Source organism: Mycteria americana, chromosome 7, assembly GCF_035582795.1.
Source record: "Mycteria americana isolate JAX WOST 10 ecotype Jacksonville Zoo and Gardens chromosome 7, USCA_MyAme_1.0, whole genome shotgun sequence".
Classification (NCBI taxonomy): Eukaryota; Metazoa; Chordata; class Aves; order Ciconiiformes; family Ciconiidae; genus Mycteria; species Mycteria americana.
In genome coordinates, this window is record NC_134371.1 from 46,206,120 (window position 1) to 46,230,740 (window position 24,621).

The window sequence follows — 24,621 nt, forward strand, 5'->3', positions numbered from 1 at the left end:
CTCGAATAACTCTGAAATCCATTAAAGGTGGAAGCTAGCCTTTTACAATTTAAATTTACAGGTAGACTGAATCTTGGTATACCTACTTCCATGGCATCCATTTATTAATGCATAATATTAAAAGGCATTTTTTTACTTTTAATAACACTGGGGGAGCTTAGCTTCTGTTAGGGGAGGCAGTCAGCACCTTGCAAATTAAAACCTATCAGCTCCTTCTAAACTAAACTTTGGTTTTCATCTTGCCAGCATCGCGAACAGAAAGATCTCTGGGGAGAGTTGTATTTGCACACGTGGAAGGGAAGCTAAACCAGTAACTACTGAAGTCTTCATACTCAGCATGTGCTGGTGTCAGCAATGCCAGCAGGTGCATCAGCATCCACATAGGAGGTGTTGACTGGCTTTGATTGCCTCGGGTCAGTAGTTTTTATCTGCAGTTAAGTAGGATGGAGATTACTTTACTTACTCCTAAATGATCCTTTTAAGGCCCCTTCAAAAACCATCCCATCTGGGCGTGTCTGTGGTGCTACTGATCTCTTTATTGCTGTCCTCATAAAAGGCAGCAAGCAGGCAAATTACACAGAAGTTATGGCCACTGAGCAGGCTTAAAAGCAAAGTGTGACAGATTTTTCAGAGGAAAAGCAGTCCTGCTCATCACTGTTCAAAAGAACATTTAATAATTCATAACAACTAACTGAGTTATAAGTTTCCCCTTCAATACATTTCCAAATGTGAAAAGATTAAATGGTGACTGCTATCAAGCTTTATGTTCTATTTCATGTACCTAATAAAAGTTTATCTAGTGGAGCTTACTTTGTATCTTTTTGATGTATTCCTAACTGACTGCAATATACTATATTAAAATATTTATCATTGTGCTATCAAATATTAACCATTTTATGGGTAAATATTAAATCATCTGACTAAAGAAAACAAATAATGTTACTTGTTTAACTTTTCATGAACTTCCTAATATTTAGCTCTTCATAACTCTCCCATGATACAGCACCAAGCACACTGAAGAGCCCAGAAATGGTATTAACTCTTTTTAAATTGGGCTGTTTTGAAATGCACTCTGCTCACATCTGTCACCACTGCCCACTTTGGCTCTGCATAAAGAATCCTAGTTTTGCCATCTGTACAAAGTTATGATTCTGCTTCAGTACAAGAGAATCTTAGAGAGCTGTTTGTTTTTCTGTAGGTTAGTGGGTTTTTAAACTATTTTTGGGAGAGTACAGAACTTTTTTTTTTTTTTAGGAAGACGTTTTTAGGAAGCTTCCCTAATTATCCACTTGTTCATCCATCTGAAATTACGTGGCTTTGTCTGGTAAAAATACCAGCAACTTGCTAGACTATAATAACATGACTGATCTACCGATGGAAAGAGGAGAAAACTGATCCAACAGCTAGGCTACAGGTGCACGGCAGCCCAGCCCAGCCTAACTGCTGGCTGCCAGGGTTACGTCTCTCCCCAGCTGAGTGGGTTATGCTCTCCCAGGGTGCTCCTGCTTGCTCAGTCCGTTGCTGATTCATATCACAGAACTAACACAGCAGAAAGCTATTCTTCTTTTTTGGTTAGTGTCCTGCTGAGTTAGAGCTGAAATGGTTCAATGAAAGGTCAAACAAGTGCTTGAGAAATTGCTAGGGGTGTGGGACTAAATAGCTGGGAATTGGGAGAAGAGGGATTGCAGCACTTGCAATTAGAGCAGTTTCGACAGCCATGGAATAGCAGCTTTGAAGCTGACACCTGGGCAAGATCAAGAGAACAACCTCTTTGCTCCAATCCAATCCTTCACCTTGCTGGGGAAAAATTGTTCTTTTAAAGGTCAGGTGTATAAATGTTGCTACTGAACCATTTCTTTTCACTTTGGAGAAAGCAAGTCTGATCACCAGGTTATCAGAGTAAATCTCCTGAAGTGAAGAGCTGCAGTCTTTTAAGAGCCTGGTGCCTCTTAATGAGATGCTAACTATGCTAACTAGCCCCTTTTTCTGTGCCTCGTTCTCTGGTTGGTTTACAACCTGTTATTTTCTTCAGCCCCCCCCCCCCCCCCCCCCCCCGGTGTTACCTAATTCACAATCCCCATCCTGTTCACAGGAGCCTTCCTTCCAGCACAGAGATGCTGAGATGATGTCCCTGAGCTCTCACCAAAGCCCCTCTCGTCTATTCCTTCTGCAGGCTCTTCCATTTCCACAATATTCCGTACACTTTGTAGGCAGCAGTACTAAAAGCAGCTTGAGACTTGATCCCCAACATAGGCATGCTACAGTAACTATGTAGGTCTGTATAATAACTATATAGAGAACACATCCTATGTTTTCATCTTCTCCGCTCTGCTCTTCATAGAGGAAAGATGCTTCACTTAATCATTTTTGTTAAAGACAGTGTTTGTGTTCTGACATGTTTATTCTGACTAAAATATCCTCTCCCTGGAGAGATATCAACCTTCTTTTTCACCTTCAAATCCAGTATCTCAGTAAAAAATACCATTCCATGATATTCATACTTTGGTGAACAATTTTCTATGTGTCCCCGTATCTGTATGGGTATTCTGTGGGCCATGTGTTTTGGAATGAATGTGTTAATACGCACATTCGTGTTGTCTTTTCTCAGGTTTAAAAGACCGGGGATATCAGTATGGCATTACACATATAAGTTGTCAGCATGCTTTCCCCTGAGGTGAGTGGAATCAGTGTTTTGCATCATCTGAGAATCAGGCCCAATCACGCTGTAATTTTGTTTGTAATCTCGCCTTGCTTGTCTTACATCTGTAAGCCATACTTTGCCTTGAGTTACAGCAGTGGGATTCTGAATTGATTTAAGGAGAATTATTCTGGATTTAAATTTGGAGCCATCTGAAGCAGAGTCTGTTCCTCCTACATCCAAACCCCTATAGACACACAATTTCTTTAGTCAGCATAACAATCATGTCAGATAGGTATTGTGAAATCAATCAGTATTTCATGTATAAAGAGCAAGGGCAGATTGTTTGTTGGGGACGGCAATGTTCAGGCCCACCAGAACTTTATCCTTTTCAAGAAATTCCTTCTACATTTTACTTCCCTCCAGCTCCAAGCACGGCAGTGCACTTACTACCACCAGTCCTGGCACCAAAACACACCAGAACGGAAAGTACATACAGTACCTGTGCAGAGGGGAAATCCCACTCTATCCTGACCAGCTAAAAGCATTAAAACTGCTACTGGTAAAAAGATATAAATGGATTGTCTATGGCTGCCCACACAGGCAGTTGCAAAGGTGAGCTGGAAGGCAGGGCATCCCGGTTCTGAACTTCTATTTCTTTTTACACAGTATAGTTCCCCAGGCACAAGTTCAATGTGTAGGTATTGAAGAACTCACAGGATACATCTGTGTACAAACATGTATAAAAGATCACTAACCTTCAATGGTGGAGACAATTACATTTATGTATTTAACCTGTCTAGAAATAAGTGCATGATCTATTTTTTCAAGAAAGTGTTTTTTGTTTTTTTTTTTTTTTAAAGAAATGGATGGTAACACATCTTTTCTTGCTGAATTGTAAACACAAACTTCCAAAAGCAAATGTTAATATAAGTTCCAGGGTTACAATTTCAGGTTTGATTTTCTTTGGCAATTCAATCTGCATGATGATTTTGATCAAATGCCTCAGCTTCTAACATTTGTAACACGATAAAATGCACACAAAAAAGCTTATATTTAAATAATCATATAATAAGTTGAATGCACACTGTGACAGAATATGAATTATCTAACAGGCTGCAGAGTAATACAAGTTCAGTCTGGAAGACAGATACAAGCACTGAGCACAGTTTGAGCATTGAAGATAAGACTGTAATCCTTTGCCTGCTTTAATAAAAACTGTTTAAAATGAACGGAAAAGGGTAAAATAAAATAAACTATTCAGAGCTTGACGTAAGGCATCTGGCTGAAAACTCATTTGCTAATTGTTTAAGATTTACGGCACTGAACCAAGATGGTTTAAAATAGCGATGCACAATAAATAATGCACGGAATTTAACTGAGGTACAAACCACCATTGGTAACTCTTGTACTTGGTCTAGGCCTTTGTGGGGCTGCAGGTTCAACGTCTTTATTTGCTCGTTGACTGTATGAAGGGAGATAGTGAATAATAGTAATCATTGGACCTTCCCTCACCTTTTCTCCTGTGCGGTGATCATGCCTAATGAAAATTGGAGCTGTGCTGGGAAACTGAGATTGGCAAAAGAGTCACTTTTTCTTTGCCTGATTGGATAAATATGCAGCTGGTTTTGGAATTAATTCTTGTGTGTGTGAAAGGTGTTATTTTTAAATGCTCCCGTATGTATGCAACAGAGTTTAGTCACCTGAAATGTCATGGCCAAGAACTACGAAAGATGCAAGACTGTGAGCAGTACACTTAGCAAATCAAATGAATGCTCCTGCTTAATATTTTGCCTTCATCCATATTTTTAAAACTCAGGCAGTTCTGTGTGTAAATGTTTCTACCTTTTGTTGCAGGTTCCCCTTATCACAAAGCACTACGTTCAGTTTAAGACCAGCCCAAACCAGCTGTAGTTGCTGGTTAAATTTCTTGCCAGGCTTGGAGCTTTTTCCTCTGTTTTTATGTTCACTTTTAAAGGAAATTGTTTAATTTCTATAAAATAGAAAAATGAAATATAGCTACGTATTTTATCACGTTCCTGGAATTCTAGAAGGGTTTCGGGACCAGACTGTTCTGTTCTTAATTCATTCCTCGCGCTTTGATCTATGTATGCATGCTGGCGAGAAAACCATCGTCGGTATTGGGGAGGGAGGCGGTGAACTAAACCCCAGCAGCTTCCCCGCACGCACAACGCCTGCGGCATGAATGGTTCTGGAGGAGGGCTCAGAAATAGCGCAAGGCACAGTTGCATCTATCGTGCCTCTTTTTCTGAGGGCAGCAAACCTTCCCGCACCAACCAGGCCCTGCTGACCGCTGTGTCCACGCAGCACAAACCCTGAACTCAGTAAGATAACAGCTGTTATCACAGTGCTTTTTATCTGGGAGGCAAAGCCTAAAATTGCATCTGACCTCTGTGTGCGCAGAGACGCAAGTGATGAGCGTTCTGCCTAGATCCTCAAAGGTTTTAGATGAAATCAGTAAGAGTGAGGTACCTAAACGAATACTTCCGAGGATAATAGCTTCTGTGTCTTTTGGCCATGTGTGGTATAAGGTAGACTACGAACAGTAATTTATCAAACGATATACTGTGAGCCGTAGAAAACACCACAAGACTTTAGCATTGGTTTTTCCCAAACAGGATTACTAATATATAAAACTAAGCCACTCCATTTACTAATACAATCATACAAGCAATTAAACTAGCTATAGTACAGATTTAACTTACTTATTTATAGGTCAAGCTTCTGGTTGCCCTAGGTCAATGACTTTTAGTAACAAAGCTCCATAAGAATAGATTTTCTTAATAATGCCAACAGGCTATGTATAACTAAAAGTAAACAAACACATATTGGTCTGCTGAGTGCATGTGTGTATCCGTCTTTGCATATATACATTTCTGTACAGCACAAGCTCAGGGAAACAGATCAAAACCACATGCTACGTGTCCAGACAAGTAATTTTTTTGAGCTTTGCTCAAATTGCCACACTACAAAATTAAATGAATTGGAATTCTGTTCCTCCATGAAAAGACTTGAAATGAGATTTAAATCAGTGCGTGCTTGGTAAAACATGGCAATTTGATGTCTGTTCCATAAAACTGACAACCACGTCTAGTTGTTTTTCTTCTGAATTTGATTAGATAATTTGGTCAAACTTGCAGAATATCTAACAGTTACACAATCAGACTGAGATTTGTTCAGAAAATTACAACACAGTGAAGGAAACTTAATTAGTTTTGTCAGCAAATATGAAGGCACTAGCTTGCATTTTCAGAAACTGTCTAAAGCTTTTACAAATACACTGATTCAGCTAAAATCAGACTAATTATATACTGGGCTCAAAAAATCCACATTAAAAGAACATTATTGGGGTTGTAATGTCCAAACCTGAAAAGACAGGAAATACTGCATTTAATAAGCAATCGGTTTGACAAGTTGGTATATATATTATTCTATTATATGACTGTAAAATTTGCTCCACAGACCTCCAGACCTGTTCAGTATCTCAGCTACTTAATATCTTTTTTAGACCCACTGTGTGGACATGGTGTTTACTGTACTTTATTAAAATTCTACTGCAGAGAATAATATTGATTTCCTTTTTCTTTTTTTTTTTTTTTTTTTTTAATGTGGTTGCTGTCACTACAATACCTCAATGCTTCGCAAATTCTAATGCTTATTTTGCCAGTACCTAGGGTAAGGTACAGGGGTGGTGACAACCTCCTTCTACCTAAGGGGTGCAAGGCAGAGGGAGATCCTATGATTTCCAAGTGCTTTCTTTGAGATACCTAGGATCTGATTTTTCAAAATATTAATAATAGAGAACTCTGATATTTGAAACACTACTTCGCCTGCTTTCTGCTGCAACTGTAAGTGCTCAATAATTTTGTGAATCAAAACTCAAGAGCAAGCATCCAGAAAATGAGAATACAGTTAACAACCACATGTGAAAAGTACGGTTTAAATAACCTGCCAAATATAAACAGGAGCTTTCTGGCAGAAGCTGAGAAAGTCCAATTTTCTCAGGTGACATTTAACTGTGTTGCAAACTTCCTTTCTCTTCATGTACTAGCTTTAATGCTAATTGGTTAATTATCACAATCTTTCCTGAAATTCTTTATTTATTGGTTTTCTTTCCAGATATATTTGGTGAATTGTCACAAGTCCAGATTTTCTACTTCAGAGGTACTCATCACTTGGAGAGGCAGTGGTAATCTCTAGCTTTATTGTTTGGTTTTTTTGGTGGCTTATTTATTTATTTATTTAATTTATGATATGAGATTTGCATTTGTTTTAGAGCATTTAGAGCATTTGTGTGGCTATATGGCCAATTTTATAATATTTGGCTAATTGGTGTCAGTAATTACATTATCTCTCGTGTTTCTCACTCTTAAAAATCAAAAACAAGCTCTTGTAGAAATCTCTCTAATGTGTGTGTGGAAGAATGCAGAGAGGCAGGGAGAAAAGGTGAAAGAAAAACATGAGAGGACTCTCCAGGGTTTCTGGATTTAGATGATCAAAACAGTTATAAAGAATAAATCTTAAGAATTTACTACAAAAGAAATTTGCAATAAAAGTCTAATCCTCTATATACTGATCTGGTATTTCCACTCACTTGTTTACAAGACCTGTTAACCAGAAGAGAAGCTAAATATACAACTAGGCATTGAAACAACATCTGCTCTAGCAATATTTATGCAAAATTTCAGCTCTTGTTTTTAAGAATGTTAAGTATACTCCATTTTTTTTTACCTTTAGCTTTTGTCTAATTTTTACTAATTAGAACAGGTAATGAGCCAGTGTTTTGCAGTTTTATTGCCCAGGGACATAGTTTTAAGGTATGAAAGCATAGTTAAGTTACTCAAGAATTTGAAGTTCAGTACAGAAAAAAGTGAACATGCAGAGAAATCACCTTTTGTCTTTTAGTAAGAATTTTAAATTTGGAGTTAATATGCTGATGTTTTAGTATACAAAACTTATTTCACAGTTGGCAAGACACGCATGTTTACATATTTCAGTGGGAGCTCCTCCAGGCATTAGCAAGAGAAAGAGAGAGGACGCTGAAAGCATATTGAAATAAATGGATGGCACAGTCAATTTACTGTCCTCATCTGGGAGTCTCCAAAAAGGTTCAGGCAGTATGGCATTCTTACAGCTCGTACAGCGTTTTGCTCATTTTCTGCTCTTAAGTAGCTGCACGTGATAGCATACAGACGCAGAGGCAGCAAAGTGGCAGGAGAGGGGCGACTCTCAGAGTTACTTACGTTGACAGCCCAAGCCGTGCCAGATATATCCCGGCAGACATTTATCACATTTAGGCCCTGATGTTCCCTCCTTACACTCACAAAATCCTCTGTCATTACAGCGATCATGGATTGAACCAAAAGGGTTACAATAACAGTCTGCAGAAACAAGACAACACATACACACTGGATTCAGGTCTACGTATGGTGATAATGCATTCAATACCAACAAAGGGTGCATTTCCAGTGCTACAGGTAAAGGAAGACTGTCTATTAAGGATATCTAGAGTAGCGAATGTAACTACTACAGGTCCATGTATTTGTTTGCATATGTCATTTCAGGAAGAGACATTTTATGATGTGACAAGAAAAAGTAAACAGAAAAGATACAAAGGCAGAAGATACCATGTTCTTTGAGAATAAGTGATTGTAACAGATTCTCTTTTGGTAAGAATGCTTTTGACAATTTAGTGAACGTTAGAAAAGCTTTGTATAGTATGGATATATAAATGTGCCATCAGGGTGAAATGTTTCGCATTATTAAAATAGGCTTAGCTATATTACTCAATATTTTCAGAAGTGCTGAATGTCTTTACAGGGCTATATAAATGCACTTTACTTACTTTCAAGATAGTCTTCCTTTATAGTTTTGAGCAGCATAATAATTTATGTGGATATTTGCCATCGAATTGATGAGATTGTATTTATCAGTGACGTTAATAAACCTTTTACATATTCCACAATGAAAAGCTTGAGGTAAGCAGTAATGTAATGCAAAACTTATCAGAACTGGCTTTACGCTGCCATTTTCATTTCTCTCACCTCCCAGTGGGCAGATGGAAAATGCAGTGAGGCTCATTCCCTGCTGTATATTTTCCACGTGTGTTCACCTAATTAAAGAATGACTAGGGTAACACATTTCCTCCCACAACGCTTACTGTGTTGTTCATTCACAGCCCTTTTCTTTAACGTGATTACAATATCTGTGTTCAGCTTTCTGCTAGCTGAACAAAGAAGACAAGACAGTAGCTAGCAGAGCTCGTTTTTGGCACTCCTGTTCTTCAGTTTATTTACCATTTTTCTTTTTTTTTTAAATGAAGGGCTGTGTCTTATTTGTATGTAGACCCATGTAGACCCAGAGTAACTCCACTGTCAACTGAGACCACAGGCAGATTTTGGCAGCATCCAATCTCTGCTGCTGTTGAAGGCAGAAGATACACAAATCAATTCCTGAATCTGGGCAACCTGCTGGGAGCCTGGCTTTATATGTCTGTGAATCAGTGCTACTTTGATGACTACCTTTGGCAGTTGTTCCCTAGCATTAGGTTAAACCTCAGCGATATTGTAAATGACAAAATGGAGTTGAACTGGGAAGTAAAATATAAAAAAATCCAAAGGAAAAACTGTAACAGGAAAAAAATTACCAGGAAGACATTTGTCATCTGTTGTCTCAGTGTTTATTAACTATAAATTACAGATGGCACTTTGAACATTTGGCATGCTGAAGAAGAATAGTTACCTTTGGCAAACAGAGTTCCACAATAATAATAGAGTCAATTAGCTAGCAACATTCATTAACGAAGTTGAAAACTGACACGCCAAAAATACTGTGCAAGGCTGAGCAGAATTATAGCACAGTGAGTGCCACTTGAAAAGCTGGCAATTCTGATGTTAATCAGATGTATGAAATGTTTATGTAAACAGGCATAGAACTGAGATACATATTGAATGCAGGAAGTAAAATTTTCTTGAAGAGTGTTTATAGAAAACCTTGAAAGACAAAAAGCTTGGAATTACATTAGAAACAGAAGGCCTGATTCTCATACATTAAAAATAGCTTAGTTGGACATAATGGAGTTACAGTGATTAAAACAGGTGTTTGTGAAAGAAACCTATGGCCCATGATATTGAATGTTTATAGATACATAATTTTATATTTTCCAGAGAACAAGAACCTGACCCTGAATCAGTGAAAGCTTTCCTGCTGAACTCTATCATACAAACACGTAAGAAGTACCAGGCCCATATTGTGCTCTTTAAGGGAAAGTGGGTAGTGGAAACAAAACTTGAAGCCAGGCCCTTTTTACAAAAGTAGTAGGTCAAATCAGAACACCACACAGACCCAGTAACCTTTAGTAACTGAATCTAGCCTCCATCTTTCTGAATACACAATTGATACCATAGAGAGAGAGATATATAACCTGCAGAGGTCCACCGAACATCCCAGCTCGTTGTCCAAAACAGTATCACAGGCTGTGGAACACTTCCCAAGACCTGCCAAATACTTAAGACATTAAAAAGCTCAAAAGCCACAATTCCAGTGTGCCACAGGGAGGCAGTCAGTATCTCCAATGCCCTTACAACAGGGCACTAAATAACATTAAATTAACATTCCCAGATCATCCTAATAAGCAGACCACACCCCAGGTTCCAGGGTGGGGAAAAAAAACCCTGCAGATCTGAACTGGGAAGGAATTTTCCTCCTAACCTCCATCTGGTGACTGAAGGATGGGAAGATGACAGTGGTAGTGATCTGTTCACTGAGATTCACTACACCAATGTGATGCTGCCAACGAAACATAATGAAAAAAAGTAAAAAAGAAGGTTGGGAAAATGGGCTGAAGCTTGCAGGCTTGCTGCTTATCAGTCTGGGTTGACAGTGGCTACAGGACAGCCCTCAGGGTTCACTTAGCCATATACCATTAGGGTTTCTAAAGGTCTCACAGGTGTTAACTGAAGCTAAAGCCTAAGTGACTGCAAGGTTGGCTTTCTATAGGTGTGACAATAATTGCCATTTCAGTATTTATGTTGTAAGGCAAAGGAAATATTTTATTACTCTGGGTCTACCTGGTGGTTTCCATGCTATCCATGCTTGCCAGTGTGTGTATTCACTGAAATAAAGAGTTATTAGGACTTTATGAAGACCTTGTAAAAATAAAAAGCTCTTCAAGTTGTTAAATTCTTTTTCACTGTAAGCATGTCAAATGAATGATTTTTAACTTCAAAATACCTTAATTTATTTAGAAACTGCAGTTGCCCATATGAGGTAATTTTGCAGTTAACTGACAAATCCACAAATTTTTGATATTTCATTTTAGGAAATAAAATTTATTTTGCTTCTAAAGAAGTTAAGGGCATAATGAAATTAGATTTAAGCCCACTGTATAATGCATTGCATTTAGTTCACTGGTAAAAACCTTCTCAGTATTTCGATTCTTTGTAACTTGTCAGTTTTAAAAATGAAACATTTTACATTTTCTCCATTTAGTTAGCATCGGCTAAGATTCACAGATTTGTTAGCCATGTACTTACCATGTATATTTATGAAAACTATAGTTTTCATAAAGTAGTTTTGATAATCAGAGCCAAAGCCCTGTTAGCTGCCATTAAACTAGCTTATCCAAACATTTTTTACTTTTCTACATATGTGGCTGAAGAGGAAAGAATTAGCCTGGAAAAATGAGACTTTCATCCGGGAATAAGACTTGCACATGTCACTGGAAATCTGCGTATTAAAATGTTCATGCCAACATTCCACTTATACTTAAAACCCAAAACACTGCTTTTAAACTCAGAGAAAAGAGAAATGAGCATTTCCAATAGAGCAAGACTCTTTGTGCTTGACCTAGAAGGATGGTGAATCCATCAGCTCTCTCAGAGGTGAAAAAACTCTACACTTTGCAGGATTAAATCTTAGGAGCCCCAATTCCTAAGCACTTTAAGCACAACCTTCTCTGTTTTCTGAAAAGTGCTTAGGTATCTGCTTCACTTCACTGACTTTAAACAAGAAGTAGTATGAAAGTCTTCTTAAGTTGGCAAATCAGCTAGGATACATACATTTTGTATGCAGTATGATCACTATGATCCTGAAAACTGTCTTAGTCCAACAAGAATATTACTTATTTGAAACAAATTACCTAATATGTAGCAAACCAGGGTTTGATCCTATAGTCATCCATATAGTACAATTCTCATGGGCGCCCAAGAGAATTTTGTTTGCATTAAGGTGGGAAAGTCAGCAAATGCATCACATTGCCTTCTTTCTTTCTTTCTTTTTTTTTTTTTCTCTTTTTTTTTTTTTTTTTTAAGACTCTTGTTAAATGAAAGGTTTTTAAATTTTATTTCTGCAGAGAGCCTGGGCAATTTCGAAGTGCACAGTTGTTTTACTAAGACATTCTAAATACATCATTTGCACATTAATTTAAAATTTACTTATTTTTGACTCCTGGTTTATTAACTTACTTGTCTTACGTAGCTACAGCTGCTGTCTTAGCATTTCAGTGTACATGGGAAATCAATTTACTGAATGAGCTGATGAAAAATCCCAAACAGAGTAATTTAGTGTCATATTCATTAGGCCTATTTAGGCAGCTGAAATTATACAGCCCTGATGTCATACCGATGATGTCCATCTTCTACATCAAACGAATATGAGGGACAGTGGGTTCTTTCCAAGAACATTTGATTGGGTTAATCTCCTCAGCACAGTCATACAAAATCATGACTTGCCTACTAAAGTTCTTATTAGCTCAGACTAATTAATGTCAAAGGAGATCATGCATTTTCTGAATGTGTTGCCAAGCAAAGTTAAAAGAAGGACACGTGAAATGCAGTGCGTGGATGGATCTGGGTGTTTATCATGAAATAAAGTGTAAATCTGTCAAGCTGCAGACTGAAACAAATAACAGCAACCTAAATAGTTTCTGGCTTGAATCTCAGCAATGGATTATAAAGAATATTAAAATATAATTCATACACCCATAGTCTATTTTGGCATGAGAAAAATCTTATAACTACTCTTTCTTTTTGCTTCCTGGAAAAAGGAAAGAAAAAATATCACAATGAAAATCCAGAACAGGTTCTACCGATACTTATGTCTATAAGAAACATTATATAATAAATTCTCCACCTCTCCAGTGCCTTTTGTGGCTGTTAACTACTGGCCATTGTATCAGGCTTCCTTTATTGACTACGTTCAGTCTTCACCTAAATTGTCCTAACTTTTTCTATACACTGTCTGTGGTGACATGAGAACACTGCATATTCTTCTAGTTTGAGAAAGATCTTACATTTTTTCCTAATACGCTTTTTTAATTCTGTTCTGACATTTTCTTTAATTCTGCATTTTGGATACTTATAGCAGATGCTAGGTCTAAAGCACTGTTTTCACCTAGGAATCCCTTTTCTAAATTGGTATCATGTCAAACTGATTTGATAAATTCTGCTCCTAACCACATGGGCATAATTTCAGTTTCTCCTCTAAGGAGAGGGGAGGTAACACTGCATTTACAGCCCTGTGCCGGGGAGCAGAATTAGCTGCAACGTGTTTTTATGAACTTTAAGTGAATAAAAGGGGTTAATAAGCACCACTCCCCATGCCCTGTTGATGCAGCTGGCAACTTTTGTAGGTCTCCAGGCAAGTATTCAAGAGTCTGCACTAATAATTCCAGAAAGTTAGACTGGGAACAGGTATTTATGACTCAACCCTTCAGTTTTCACATGCGCAACTCCAGTGTGGCTCCCTCCTGCAGAAGAGAACAATCAGTTTCTCAGGGGCTTCCTGGGAAAGTCTTCCCAGGACCCTTGGCCAGGGAGTTCATCGTCATATACAGATTCAAAATACCTCCTTGGGGCTACAGGGGCAAGGGAAATGAGGTGAAAAGTCTACACAGATGTTCTTATCCATTGAAAAAGCTCATTCTGGCTCAACTGGCAAGTAAGCAGCAGTGGTCCCTAGCAGCTGCCAGTAGCTGAAAAGGCACAGAAGAAAAGCCGCAGTTATCCCGGGACTGACCTATGCACACATTTTCATCGTCCAGCTCTGCAGAAGCATTTCTGAAGTAGCCCAGCCTGCATAACTCACAGTGCTGACCTCTAGTGTTGTGCTTACAGCTCACGCAAATGACCGTATTGAGCAGCTCGATGTAACTGCACCGGTTGGAGTGCCCGAAGCATTCACAGTCTTTCAAGGAAGAACAGAAATGTATACAGAATGTATACAGCAGCAGAGTAATAGCACATTACATGCTTAGTAAAAATGAACCATGAACAGAAGTATGAATGAATGGCACATACATGTTAATCGATGTAACATGGACAACAGCAGATGTTTATCTGCAATGAAAGTGACGTTTGTTTCAGGCAGGTTAGCGTGACCCGACGACCATGGCATGACGTCGAAGGTTGGCTGTTGTTGGCAGACCTGATGGAACTGAAGCATTTGCAGTTGTAAACCTTTCAGGGGTACTGGAGGCTCAGTTTCCGCTGATAGAAATGCACATCTTTTTGCACATTTGAGATGAGTATAAACCAAGACATGGGAAAAACTTCCTCATATTAAAAATATTAAATACAGTGGACAAAATTGTCAAACTTCATCATGCTTAAATCCACAACTGTAAGTAAAATAAAAGCTTTGTTCTGACATAAATGGTGAGCATTCAAAAATACTGCTGAACTCGGGGTACTGTAGCTGGTAAGCACCTTGGGAACCAGACTGTTTTATTCCAAGACCAAACAAATCTCTAGTTTGACAATTTTGGCCAGCACCTCCTAAAGCAATTAACAGAGAAGAAAAGGAAAGAAGAGAGGTGTTACTTAAGAGCTACTTCTACTGTACTTCTGAGGTAAGCATTAACCCATTTTTATATTCTGAGATAAACAACAACTGGGCCAGAAAAGATTATGAAAATTCTGAAATGTGTACTGAACGGAGAGCATGCTTACTGCAGCCATCTGAAATGCAGCTGGCATGACAGCCGCTTTTTAAAACCCCCTTCATTAAACATAGGATGCTAGTGCCTTTTAGTCTTTAGTCACAAGCGATGCTTGGTTTTATGCAGAAAGAAGTAGAAATTAGAAATGTATCAATATCATTATAGAAGGCACAGCTACGCTTTGTGTAGAAAGCTTGTGTAAATCTGATCACTCAACTCTGAGGTTATTAGGATGATCAGAGAAGTAGAGAGCCTATTTAAAAAGTGAAGACTAGGATAATTTGGCTTGTTTAGTCCGGGAAACTGAAGACAGGGGATATCGCTGGGCTATAAATACATCAAGGAGATAGCCCTCTGCCATCCCAAGTGAGTATCTGCGCTAATGGACAACACTGGCACAAGAACAAATGGGTGTTAACTAGCCATTGAGAAATTTCCACTGGAAATCAGGAGACGGTATCTAGCCATTAGGGCACTGAGGTTCTCGACCACTCTTCCAATTTGTAGCAAAAACACTGATGCTTTAGCGATGTAGTTTATTAACTGGTGAAAGGGATTATGGTATGTTTCCTGCTAGTAATGGAGTACTGGATGCAGTGACTTGGAAGGGCTTCAAGGTCTTGGAGTTAACGTAGCCGGTAATTAGATAAAGCTGCAGCAGAGGGTGTAAAATGTTCCCATTCATGAGAGGGGCCAAGTCCCCCGTGCTGCCGTTCCTATGGCACGCTGCTGACCGTGCTAGGGCACCTAATGAGCCCACCGATTGTTGGCATAGGGGGTCCGATACAAGATTTGTGCCTGTCCGTATTTTTCTAAAGAAGGAGCAATACTGGTACGTGTTTATGAGTATGTTATGCACACCTCATACATATATATTTCTTTGGCTGTTGTCTGATGTAGTGGACTGTAAACAGATAGCGTCTTTTCTTATACTGTACAATGCTTAGCACAACATATGTTTCAATGTTGAGAGCTGCCTTTCTGCTGCCAGGAGACATTAATTCAATTTACATGTACACGTTTAGTTAACATATATGCATTCTTGTTCTCTTCAATGTTATACTGCTAAACCAATGTTTTGTGGTTCATGCCAATCTGATAATTTTGATGCCTATAACTGCTGGAGTACAGTAAAACATTTGGTGTATCAGTCTCAGTATGTTACCACTTGACATAATTGAGGGGGGAGGAAAAAACTGTTAATGATTCAGCATTTCAGCCAGCCATCCAGCAGCATTTCTCCCCTAGTATATCCATCTCGCTTGAGTAAAAACCGCCTGTGTAGGGCAGAGGCAACAGATCTAAAAGTGGAAACTAGCACTAGCAAACAGGAGTCACAGGGAAAATCGTTATGATTGGTTTTATGTGTTTTATTTTTAAAAGAAGAAAGACTGGTTAGTGATAAGCAATCTCGTCCTTCTGAATCTCAGATTCAGAAGCAATGCTGTCTCAGTCTCTCTGTCTGACAAAGGACCTGTCTTCTGCTACCGTTAGACAATTTGTTTTGGTGAGATGATACTTTACTGGCATGTTTGTCAGACTTGTGGTTAACATAATCATACTGCAGGTGAATTCAGAGGAAGTAATTTACCTTGGTTTTTGCATCAGTAACGGGCAGCAGAATACTACATGATTATGTTTCAGAAATATGCAGACTATAAAGAAGTGCCAGTAAATCAGACTATGCTACATCATCTTTGTGTTTAAAGTAGCAGAAAGAAATTGAGAATATTCTGTGAATGAAGGACTGCACTACTTCGACTCTGAAATTGTGATATGGTCTTCAAAAATATTACTACTACTCATAATTAGCCATTACAAAAGCACAGGAAACAAAGCTGCACATAAAGCAGTTCACTCTGTATAAGGCTTGCTCCAAGTTATGATTTGGACTGAAGAAACATCTAATAATTACAAAGGACTTAGTTTGATGTACACACATGCTCCTAAATATATGCAGAAGGAATACCCAAGTTCAGATGTGGCTCATAACATTAAAGGTAAACAATGAGACCAATTCTTGTACTTGTTTGCATTCCTGTGGGTACGCTCTTTTGTAACAACTGTGCTGTGTGAAAGAAAGCCTTTGTCTCAAAGTTAACTTATACTAAGATATAGGAAAGCTCTAGGAATCTTGATCATCAGAGTGGTAAATGCTACATGGTATAGGAAAAAACTGAGTTAACTCCAAAACAGTCTAACATCTGATCAAATTATAGCAATGGCACAAAGGAAAAAAAAAAGGCATAGCAAGTAATGATTAAATCAACTTTTTGCTAATTTTTGCCCCCCCCCCCCCCCCCCCCCCCCCGCTAGTGCAATAATATGAACTTATTTTGCTTACTGCTGTTGCCCTGGTCAGTGAATCATTTTCACATCCCTCTGTGTTCATAAAAAAAGCTATGTAAAGGGTCCTTACGTGATTGAAAGGGAGTTATTTTCTCCACTGGCTACGTGAGGTGCTACCCTAAATCAGTCAAACATAATATGTAGAATTACATTCAGCATCATGCCAGCTGGGAAGCAAACACCTGTCAATGCTGTACGGCCTTTCTAGCTTATGTGGTTCACCTTAACCAGCACACCCAGACCAGAAAGCAGCCTGCTTATTAGACTTGTCAGAAGCACAGCTTAAAGTTTTTAGGCACTTGTCTCTGGCTAGCAGCCCAACCACTTTCATGCACTGGCAAAGCCATGCAATCACTGAAAGAGATGGGGGAAAGTATCAAAATCAGGCTGCAAATGGTTTACCACCAATGAAATGACATGAGCTTACAGTGCTAGGAAATGCTGCTTTCAGTTCCGAGTACCGCGTGTCAGAAAAGACACAGATAAACTGGAGACAGTTTAAAGCTGAATAACAACGAGGAGTAAATGGCTTGGGAAATAAAACCTCAGAGAAGAGGTAAAGATAGCTAGATAGGTTTAATGTGAAGGAAAAGGGAGAAGAGATAGCCGTGTTAGATTTGATAATTGTCTTTGGATGATCCAGGAATTGTCAAATCCCTTGCCAACTCACAGAAGGATTGACTGTATGAGCCTTTAAAGACTGTTTCCAACATGATAGCGTGATAGAATTACCCACTGAAGGAGGCTCATAAAGAGGCTGATCATTTAATTGTTTTGCTTCTATAAATTGAATACTTTTTTCCCCCATTATAATGCTATGCATTTACACCTTTGAGGTGACACACTACTGTGCTGTGGGGACAAGGTTCAGCTGAAGCTTCAGCTGCAGCCAATAAAACATGAAACAGCAGCACATGAAACAATGGTAACCACATGGAAGGGAAGCATCATTTTTAAACTAAGACAGGTAATGCATGAGACAGCTGTCAGTGTCGTTTTCTAATTAAAAGCACAAAGCATTTCAAGAAAAGTGCATTCAGAAATCATTAAAATATTTTTTTCTTTTTCATTTCCCAGTACCTCTGTGTTCCTCCTCTATACACTAACAAAAGGCAAACAAAAGAGATTTCGTCGTAACCTTAGAAATGACCTGCTTCATAACAAACAGTACGGCTCGGTATCATGATCTCATCAAATAGGTCAAACTAAGTTCAAACATTTATTAATATCCCTATTCCTTGTTAATATGTATGAATAATGGGATAGACACAATAGCTACAGAAAGACAAAACATCCTTATACATACTGTTTACAGATAAATCGATGAGGAAGAACACTGAGAAGATCTCAGGGTTCAGGCTGTGAATGACAGATATGCAAATGAACAGGTTGCCTGTAAGTCGGAGCGAATGTTGGCATCCTTCATTATGCCCATATAATTCCATTATTTTGATAAAACACTGAAACATCAGTTCAAAATGTAATGCCTACATTCTGAATTTGCACACTTAGAATAAAATGAAGATGTAAGGCACACTTACAATGCATTAAAAGACATGAGTCTGCATTACACTCCATGGCATTTACAGATACTTCTTGAGGATATGGACAATGATGCTTAATGTATTGTTTGCCCTCAACTAATCTGCTTATGTATCCTCTTCTACAATTTATGCATATCAGTGAGGAAAACAAGACTCTAGCAAACACTGGCTTTCTAGGCCACAATCTGAACGGTCATATTCATACATTTTACTCCTTTAAAAACAAATGCCATGTCACTTCATATGCCAGCAGCGACTGTCTATTATTTTCTATATATTCTCTATATATTTATTATTTTCTTTGTATGGCTTATGTTTATGTGACTTAATGCTTCTGTTATTGTCAATGAAGATGCCTCACCAGTAAGCTGATGGGTACACTTCACAGATATTCCAGATTCATACAGTGCGATGTTTTCACAACACAGAGCACTATGGAATCACTGTATGAATCCAAGAATTCCTACCTCTCTTGTGGTTTGCAACTTGAACAGAAGAAACAGTTGACATAGCTAATTTGGGAGCAACTGGATAGGTAATAAAATGAACAGTAAATTAGAAAAGGTATCATATAGGAACAAATCAAAAGATTAAAATAAACGTCTTTGTTGTCTAACTTTTAAATTAACTTTAACAATGGTTATTGTTTTGTAAGGAAAGGGTGAAAGTTAGAGAAAATGAGTTATATACTATCAACTATTAAATCATTTGAGCTGTAATATCCAAGATAAAGAAAGGGAATGTAATTCACATCCACACACTTTGGCAGTTTTGTGTTAGAGGTTATTTGATGGTTTCTCCCAGTCCGTGACCAATGACTATATGGTAACCAGAGTGATCTGCAAAGGTTTTATTAAATTTACATGCATATTTATTCTGGCCTAATAGCATAAACAAAGAAAACACAACATTATTAGGTATAGGCAGATTTCTGTAATTATTCTCTTAATACACTATCCATGACTGAATTATTTAATCTACAATAAATGTTAAACACTGTAACAATACGCTGCAAACACATAATCTGAATAGAAATGCTTTTAAGTTTTTGTGTTTTGTGCTCCCTAACAAAACGTCAAAACTGAATTTACTAAAACTCTTATTTTTGGGGAAGAAACACTGAATAATTTTGTGCTGTTCAAGACGTATCTTGCAATGAAGTTAAGTCTTAGATCACAAGCAGTATAATTAAGCTATGAAATCCATTAGAAATGCTAAGTATCATTTCACTGGGAATGTTTTGATTTAAAATTCCTGTGAATAATGTAGGCTAATCCTTACAGAGAGCAGAGGAGCAGAGATCAATCTGGGTTTTTTTTGTTTGTTTAAGGAACACATGCAAAAGCTTGGAAAATACAACATGGGCTAAATGACGTTATTGGAATGCTAAGTATCACTTCATCAGGGATATTTAATTTAAAATATATGTGAATAATGCAAACTAAAGTACATTGCTAATCCTTATAGAAAGCACAGATCAATTAGTATTTTCTATTTTGTTGGGCACATAGAAACTCACACATACAACATGCTAGATTTTATACATATGTGCATATGTTTTGATTTGGTCGTTGTGATCAACGGATTTAACTACAGCCCTTCCAATGTAATTCCCCAACAGATTCCCAATACATCTTGCTTGGTTTAGTAGCTATTTTCTAGATCACCTTTCAATTAATTTTATTCTCCACCTGTATGTGTTATAGCACAAAAAGGACACCCTTTGAACAGTCAAAGCAAGTCACAGGCCAGATTTCTGCAAGGATTTTTTTGGGGAGCAAAGGGCAGTAAATAAGAAGAACAAAAGGATTTTATTTTTTAAAATGAACAATCATTCTGAAATGTGAAGTATAGCTGAATACAACTTCAAATAACAAAGAATCTTACTTTTATTAGTCAACTTAAAAAGTTGTTCTGTCTCTTTCAATGCTAATCCTCATGCCACAGTCTGTGAGTAATTTTTTGTGTGGCACTCAAATTGCAGAAAAGTACGAGTCTATCCTGCAGAGAACTTGCTTGTATTGTGGATGGCACGCAAGCTGAGAATGCCTCTCAGCTCACTTAGGAGAACAAAGTGGAGACAAGACATTAAAAATGGGTTTGATGTAGACAATGACAATCTGTCTCGCTCAAGAATCTTGAAACTTACTCAAAATGTAGACTGCTGTCTAAACAAGTCCAACATTATCTAGGGCTTTCTGCATATCAGTACTTATAACCTGTGTGTCTAATTTTCCAGACTTTTTGCAGTGATGATGTGCATATCTGAGTACTGGAAGACTTTTCAGGTAAGGTTTGTTTTATGGTTATTTTCTCACAGAATAGCATTATTTAGCACCGGAAGAAAAATGAGTTGGATTATCATTTTACTGCTTTTGCCATCATGTGGGACTCCTTGAAAGCAATTTCAGTAATTTTAGACCAGTAGGAATTTACAGCATCCTACCTTGGTTTGGTTTAGAAACCTCAAGGGAAGAAATATTCGGCCATATCCTATCAAACTTTGGAGGATCTGCATGCATCAGGAAAAATCAGGTTTTGTTATTTACATCTGTGATATTGTTCTAAACAGGCAAGCATATGGACAAAGACATAGGTTACAAACATCCATTACTGGACTAGTCTAGGTTGCACTTGAACAGTACATGACTCCACAGTGAACAAGAAAACAAGCAATTGATGATTCCCAAAACACCAAATGGACATAAAATACTGTGCATAACAATTTATCTTCCGTGGTTTAAAATATAATTTTTCTTGATGAGAAGATATTCTAGACCAATATATGTGATTCTAACACCAGGAACAAAACAGGAACATATTCTGTTAAGTTTGCTCTGTAGAGATAAAATGACAATATCAGACAAATACGGATTTCTTACCAAAGACACATATCTTACCGTAACATCCTGTTTTAGGGCCTTTTGAGTGAATTATATTTCTGTTATCAGAAGAAATGTATTTACCAGTAGAGTGGGTCTTTTCTTTTGCTCTCACAGTTGTGTGTGTTGTATCTATTTCCGATCACCTCTACTGATATATTTTACAGCTTGATTTTTTTTGTAAGAACATTAAATGTCTACATTTCTTAAAGGCCCTACATAATGTGTTACCTACATGTAGAAGCATTTTGTATCTCAGCGAAAGAATTAGCTATGTCTCTTTAGAGCTTCATCTCCTTTGGTCAATGTGCTTTGGGGCTGGGGTAGTGGGGAGAGATAATCCTTAGCAGAATGGTGCTGGGTGTTGGAGCTGAGAGCAAGTAAAGGGGATGGGGTTGCAGGAGGAAGAAAGAAAGCTTTTCTTTGGGCTCTGATCTGGGCAATGGTATTTATACTCTCCTTCTTTTTCTGGTATAATCTTTCCTCTCTTTTCATCTGTCTGGGTTTGAACATGAGATTTGGACCACATTTGTATCATCTTCTGTGAGTACTGCAGTGGTTGTGCCCTTTCTGAGCTGAACAGAATTTTCCTTAATGGGTGCATCAGCCTACATAGCGGCGATATCAGTGGGGAGAGAGCTATTTCTTCATTTCTACCTATAAGGAAATCAGTTGGGTAGTGAGTAGATTGCAGTTGTCACAACCTGGTTGTCATTAAGGGTCTAGGCTTATAGGTCTTTTGGAAGAAGGTGTGTTTCACTGTTATGTCCACCTTAGCGGAAGACCTGCAGGGATGCTACGACAAAAAGACTGGGGCTTCAAACATCCGATGTGGAAGGAGGACATGATTTTTTTTCCATAGTATCTTCTGACCCATTTGTCAAGGGTGAAGAGAAATTGGCTGGGTGGGGATGGCTGTCCCAAAAGTCCTACATAGAGAACAATTCAAGGAAAGGATGATGACCTGCACTGTGCCATTTACTGTTAGGTAATCTTCTGCAATTGAATCAGTCAAGTTGTGATATAATCACATCATTACATCATATTCTTGCATTTTTGTGCTTTTTCCTTATCAATCAAGAACACGGAATAAAGAAAAACTGAGTCAGTTTGGTAGATTCTCAAACAGTCTATGTATTGATCAAAAATTACCTGCCTCTACTGGTCAGATCCACCAATTCACACACATAGGAAGTGCAAACACAATAGTCAGAGTGTGTGACAAAAGGTATCTAAAAGCCATACTTACTGAGGTGGCATGATAACCCTAGCCCACTGAAAGACTGTAATTCCATGCACCTGAGACACCGCCTTCCTCCTCGTCCTGAAACACTGACTGACTATTTTAAAGAAGTTTCAAGCACACACAGACAAATTACTTGCACAGTTAATTCACTGTTAAAGTTTTGATAGTTTTAGGAACACTTAGGCTTGACCTAAAGATTTTAAAGGGACTGGACATTAGAGAATACATATAAAAATCAAGAGCTAAAAAAGGAAAAGCAATCTGTATTGACTACATTGTCCTGCTGTTCCCTGAGCCTTTTTCTCTTTTAGCCATTGTGCAACATCAGGGTTGTTGCAGAAAACCTGTAACATTACAAACCGGAGCTTCCAATATCCTGCTTCTGTTGTTGAATACTGTGTAGCACACTGACTCCAAAAATTCACATGCATAATGGTCTTCAACTGAAATGGCCTAGGTATTACCAGAAGTAATAGCGTCAAAGCTTTGGAATGCCTTAGGACTAACCCTCTGGAATATCCGTCATTTAATAAACTGTAAGGCCTACATAGGAAATCAGATATTTTATATAATCTGATTCATATAATCAATAATATTTCATATATAATCTTATTCTGATGATGATTTCTCCTATGATGATGATGATCTCTTGTCTTGTCCAAATAAAATCACTACTTGTATGACAGAAAAATCAGTGTTACATATTTCTTAGTAATCCTATAAATGCTATAGAACTGTGCTCATTTTAGCAAACTTAACTTAAAACGGAGGTTGTGACTTACTGCAAAATAATTAAAAATTCCCTGACCCTTTAAGTTACATTACGTGGAGCTGAGTTTCTTAATGGACATCCAAAACAGTAAAGAGCATATTTACAGTGCCTGAAGATTACCAGTTAATATTATTACTAGTGATTATTACTAGTTATTAGTGATAATTATAACCATCTTAGAAGGGACTTCTGGAGGTCATTTGTTCCACCCTTTGCTCATAGCAGGGTCAACTTCAAAGTTAGATGAGGTTGTTCAGGGTCATATCCAGCTGAGACCCACAGCTGTCTTCAGTGTCTCTGAGCTGCTTGGAAACGTGGTTAATGCTCCTGGGGACATAATGCTTCTATTATGTGCTTTTTTTTTTTTTTTAATCTTTGGTAAAGATAATTTTTTTTTCTTATATCCTTCATGGAATATATTATGACCAAGATTACAGGTTTCTCGATAAAGGCCTTTCTACTTATCTTTGAAATTTTCTGTCGGTTGGGTTTTTTTTTTTTTAATGGAGACAACTTTAAATGCTTTATCTAAAAAGGTATGTGAGCCGCCCAAGTCAGAGAATGTTGACTGTCATTCCCACAAGTATATTGGAGCAGATGAGTCATCCTTTGAACAGGCACTGGGAAGATTCATTTAGCAGCTAGTTAATCTTTTATAGCAACTTGTGAAATATTTCTAGTCCTCAGTGATTACCACTAAGGGTTTTATTTATAGAGAAGTTGACTAGATAAACCAAGCTTTTCCAGAACAGTTCCATGTATGGACACTGTATTCTGTAACTAAAGTCATTATTTGCCAGAATAATTAATTAATTTTGGTGTAAGTATTCTAGAAGATACATAAATCTACTGTGATATATTCTATGACAGTTATTCTGGGCAAACAAGGCTACAGAACCGTGAAGAAGAGTTTCTAAAAGTACATTGTAGTGTTGTTATTTAAAAGTGAAGCTATTGTAGGCACCTTTAAGAGTAGAGGTATGTGAGCTATATGACTGAGCAGAAAATCAGATATGACATTTTAAATTTGCATTGGAAATTTCTGCACTTTTAGTTACTATTGTTCCAAAGCCAATTATATGCCAAAAATAACTGTTGGGAAAAAATCTTACTTTCATCAAGTAAGGAGAAACTGATTGCATGATATTTATTAGGCGTATGATCATTTCCTTTTTTTTTTCCTCCCAATCCTTTTTTTGGATATACAGTATTGGAATTAGCTATGATATTA

At 37.8% G+C, this 24,621-nt stretch overlaps 1 protein-coding gene across 3 annotated transcripts in view; it reads right to left on the reverse strand.

Annotated features, from left to right (window-relative positions):
* Positions 1-24,621, reverse strand: part of NTNG1 (netrin G1) — a 160,130-nt gene that overhangs the window by 20,030 nt on the left and 115,479 nt on the right. Inside the window, exons 6-9 of one of the 3 annotated variants that reach the window (XM_075508224.1) lie at positions 20,937-21,002; positions 18,958-19,017; positions 13,676-13,843; positions 7,903-8,040 (exon numbers count right to left, since the gene is read on the reverse strand). The exons of the other annotated variants lie outside the window; for them this stretch is intronic. Coding sequence (XP_075364339.1) covers positions 7,903-8,040; positions 13,676-13,843; positions 18,958-19,017; positions 20,937-21,002 — 432 coding nt within the window. The remainder of the gene's footprint in view (positions 1-7,902; positions 8,041-13,675; positions 13,844-18,957; positions 19,018-20,936; positions 21,003-24,621) is intronic. 3 annotated transcript variants of the gene reach the window in all.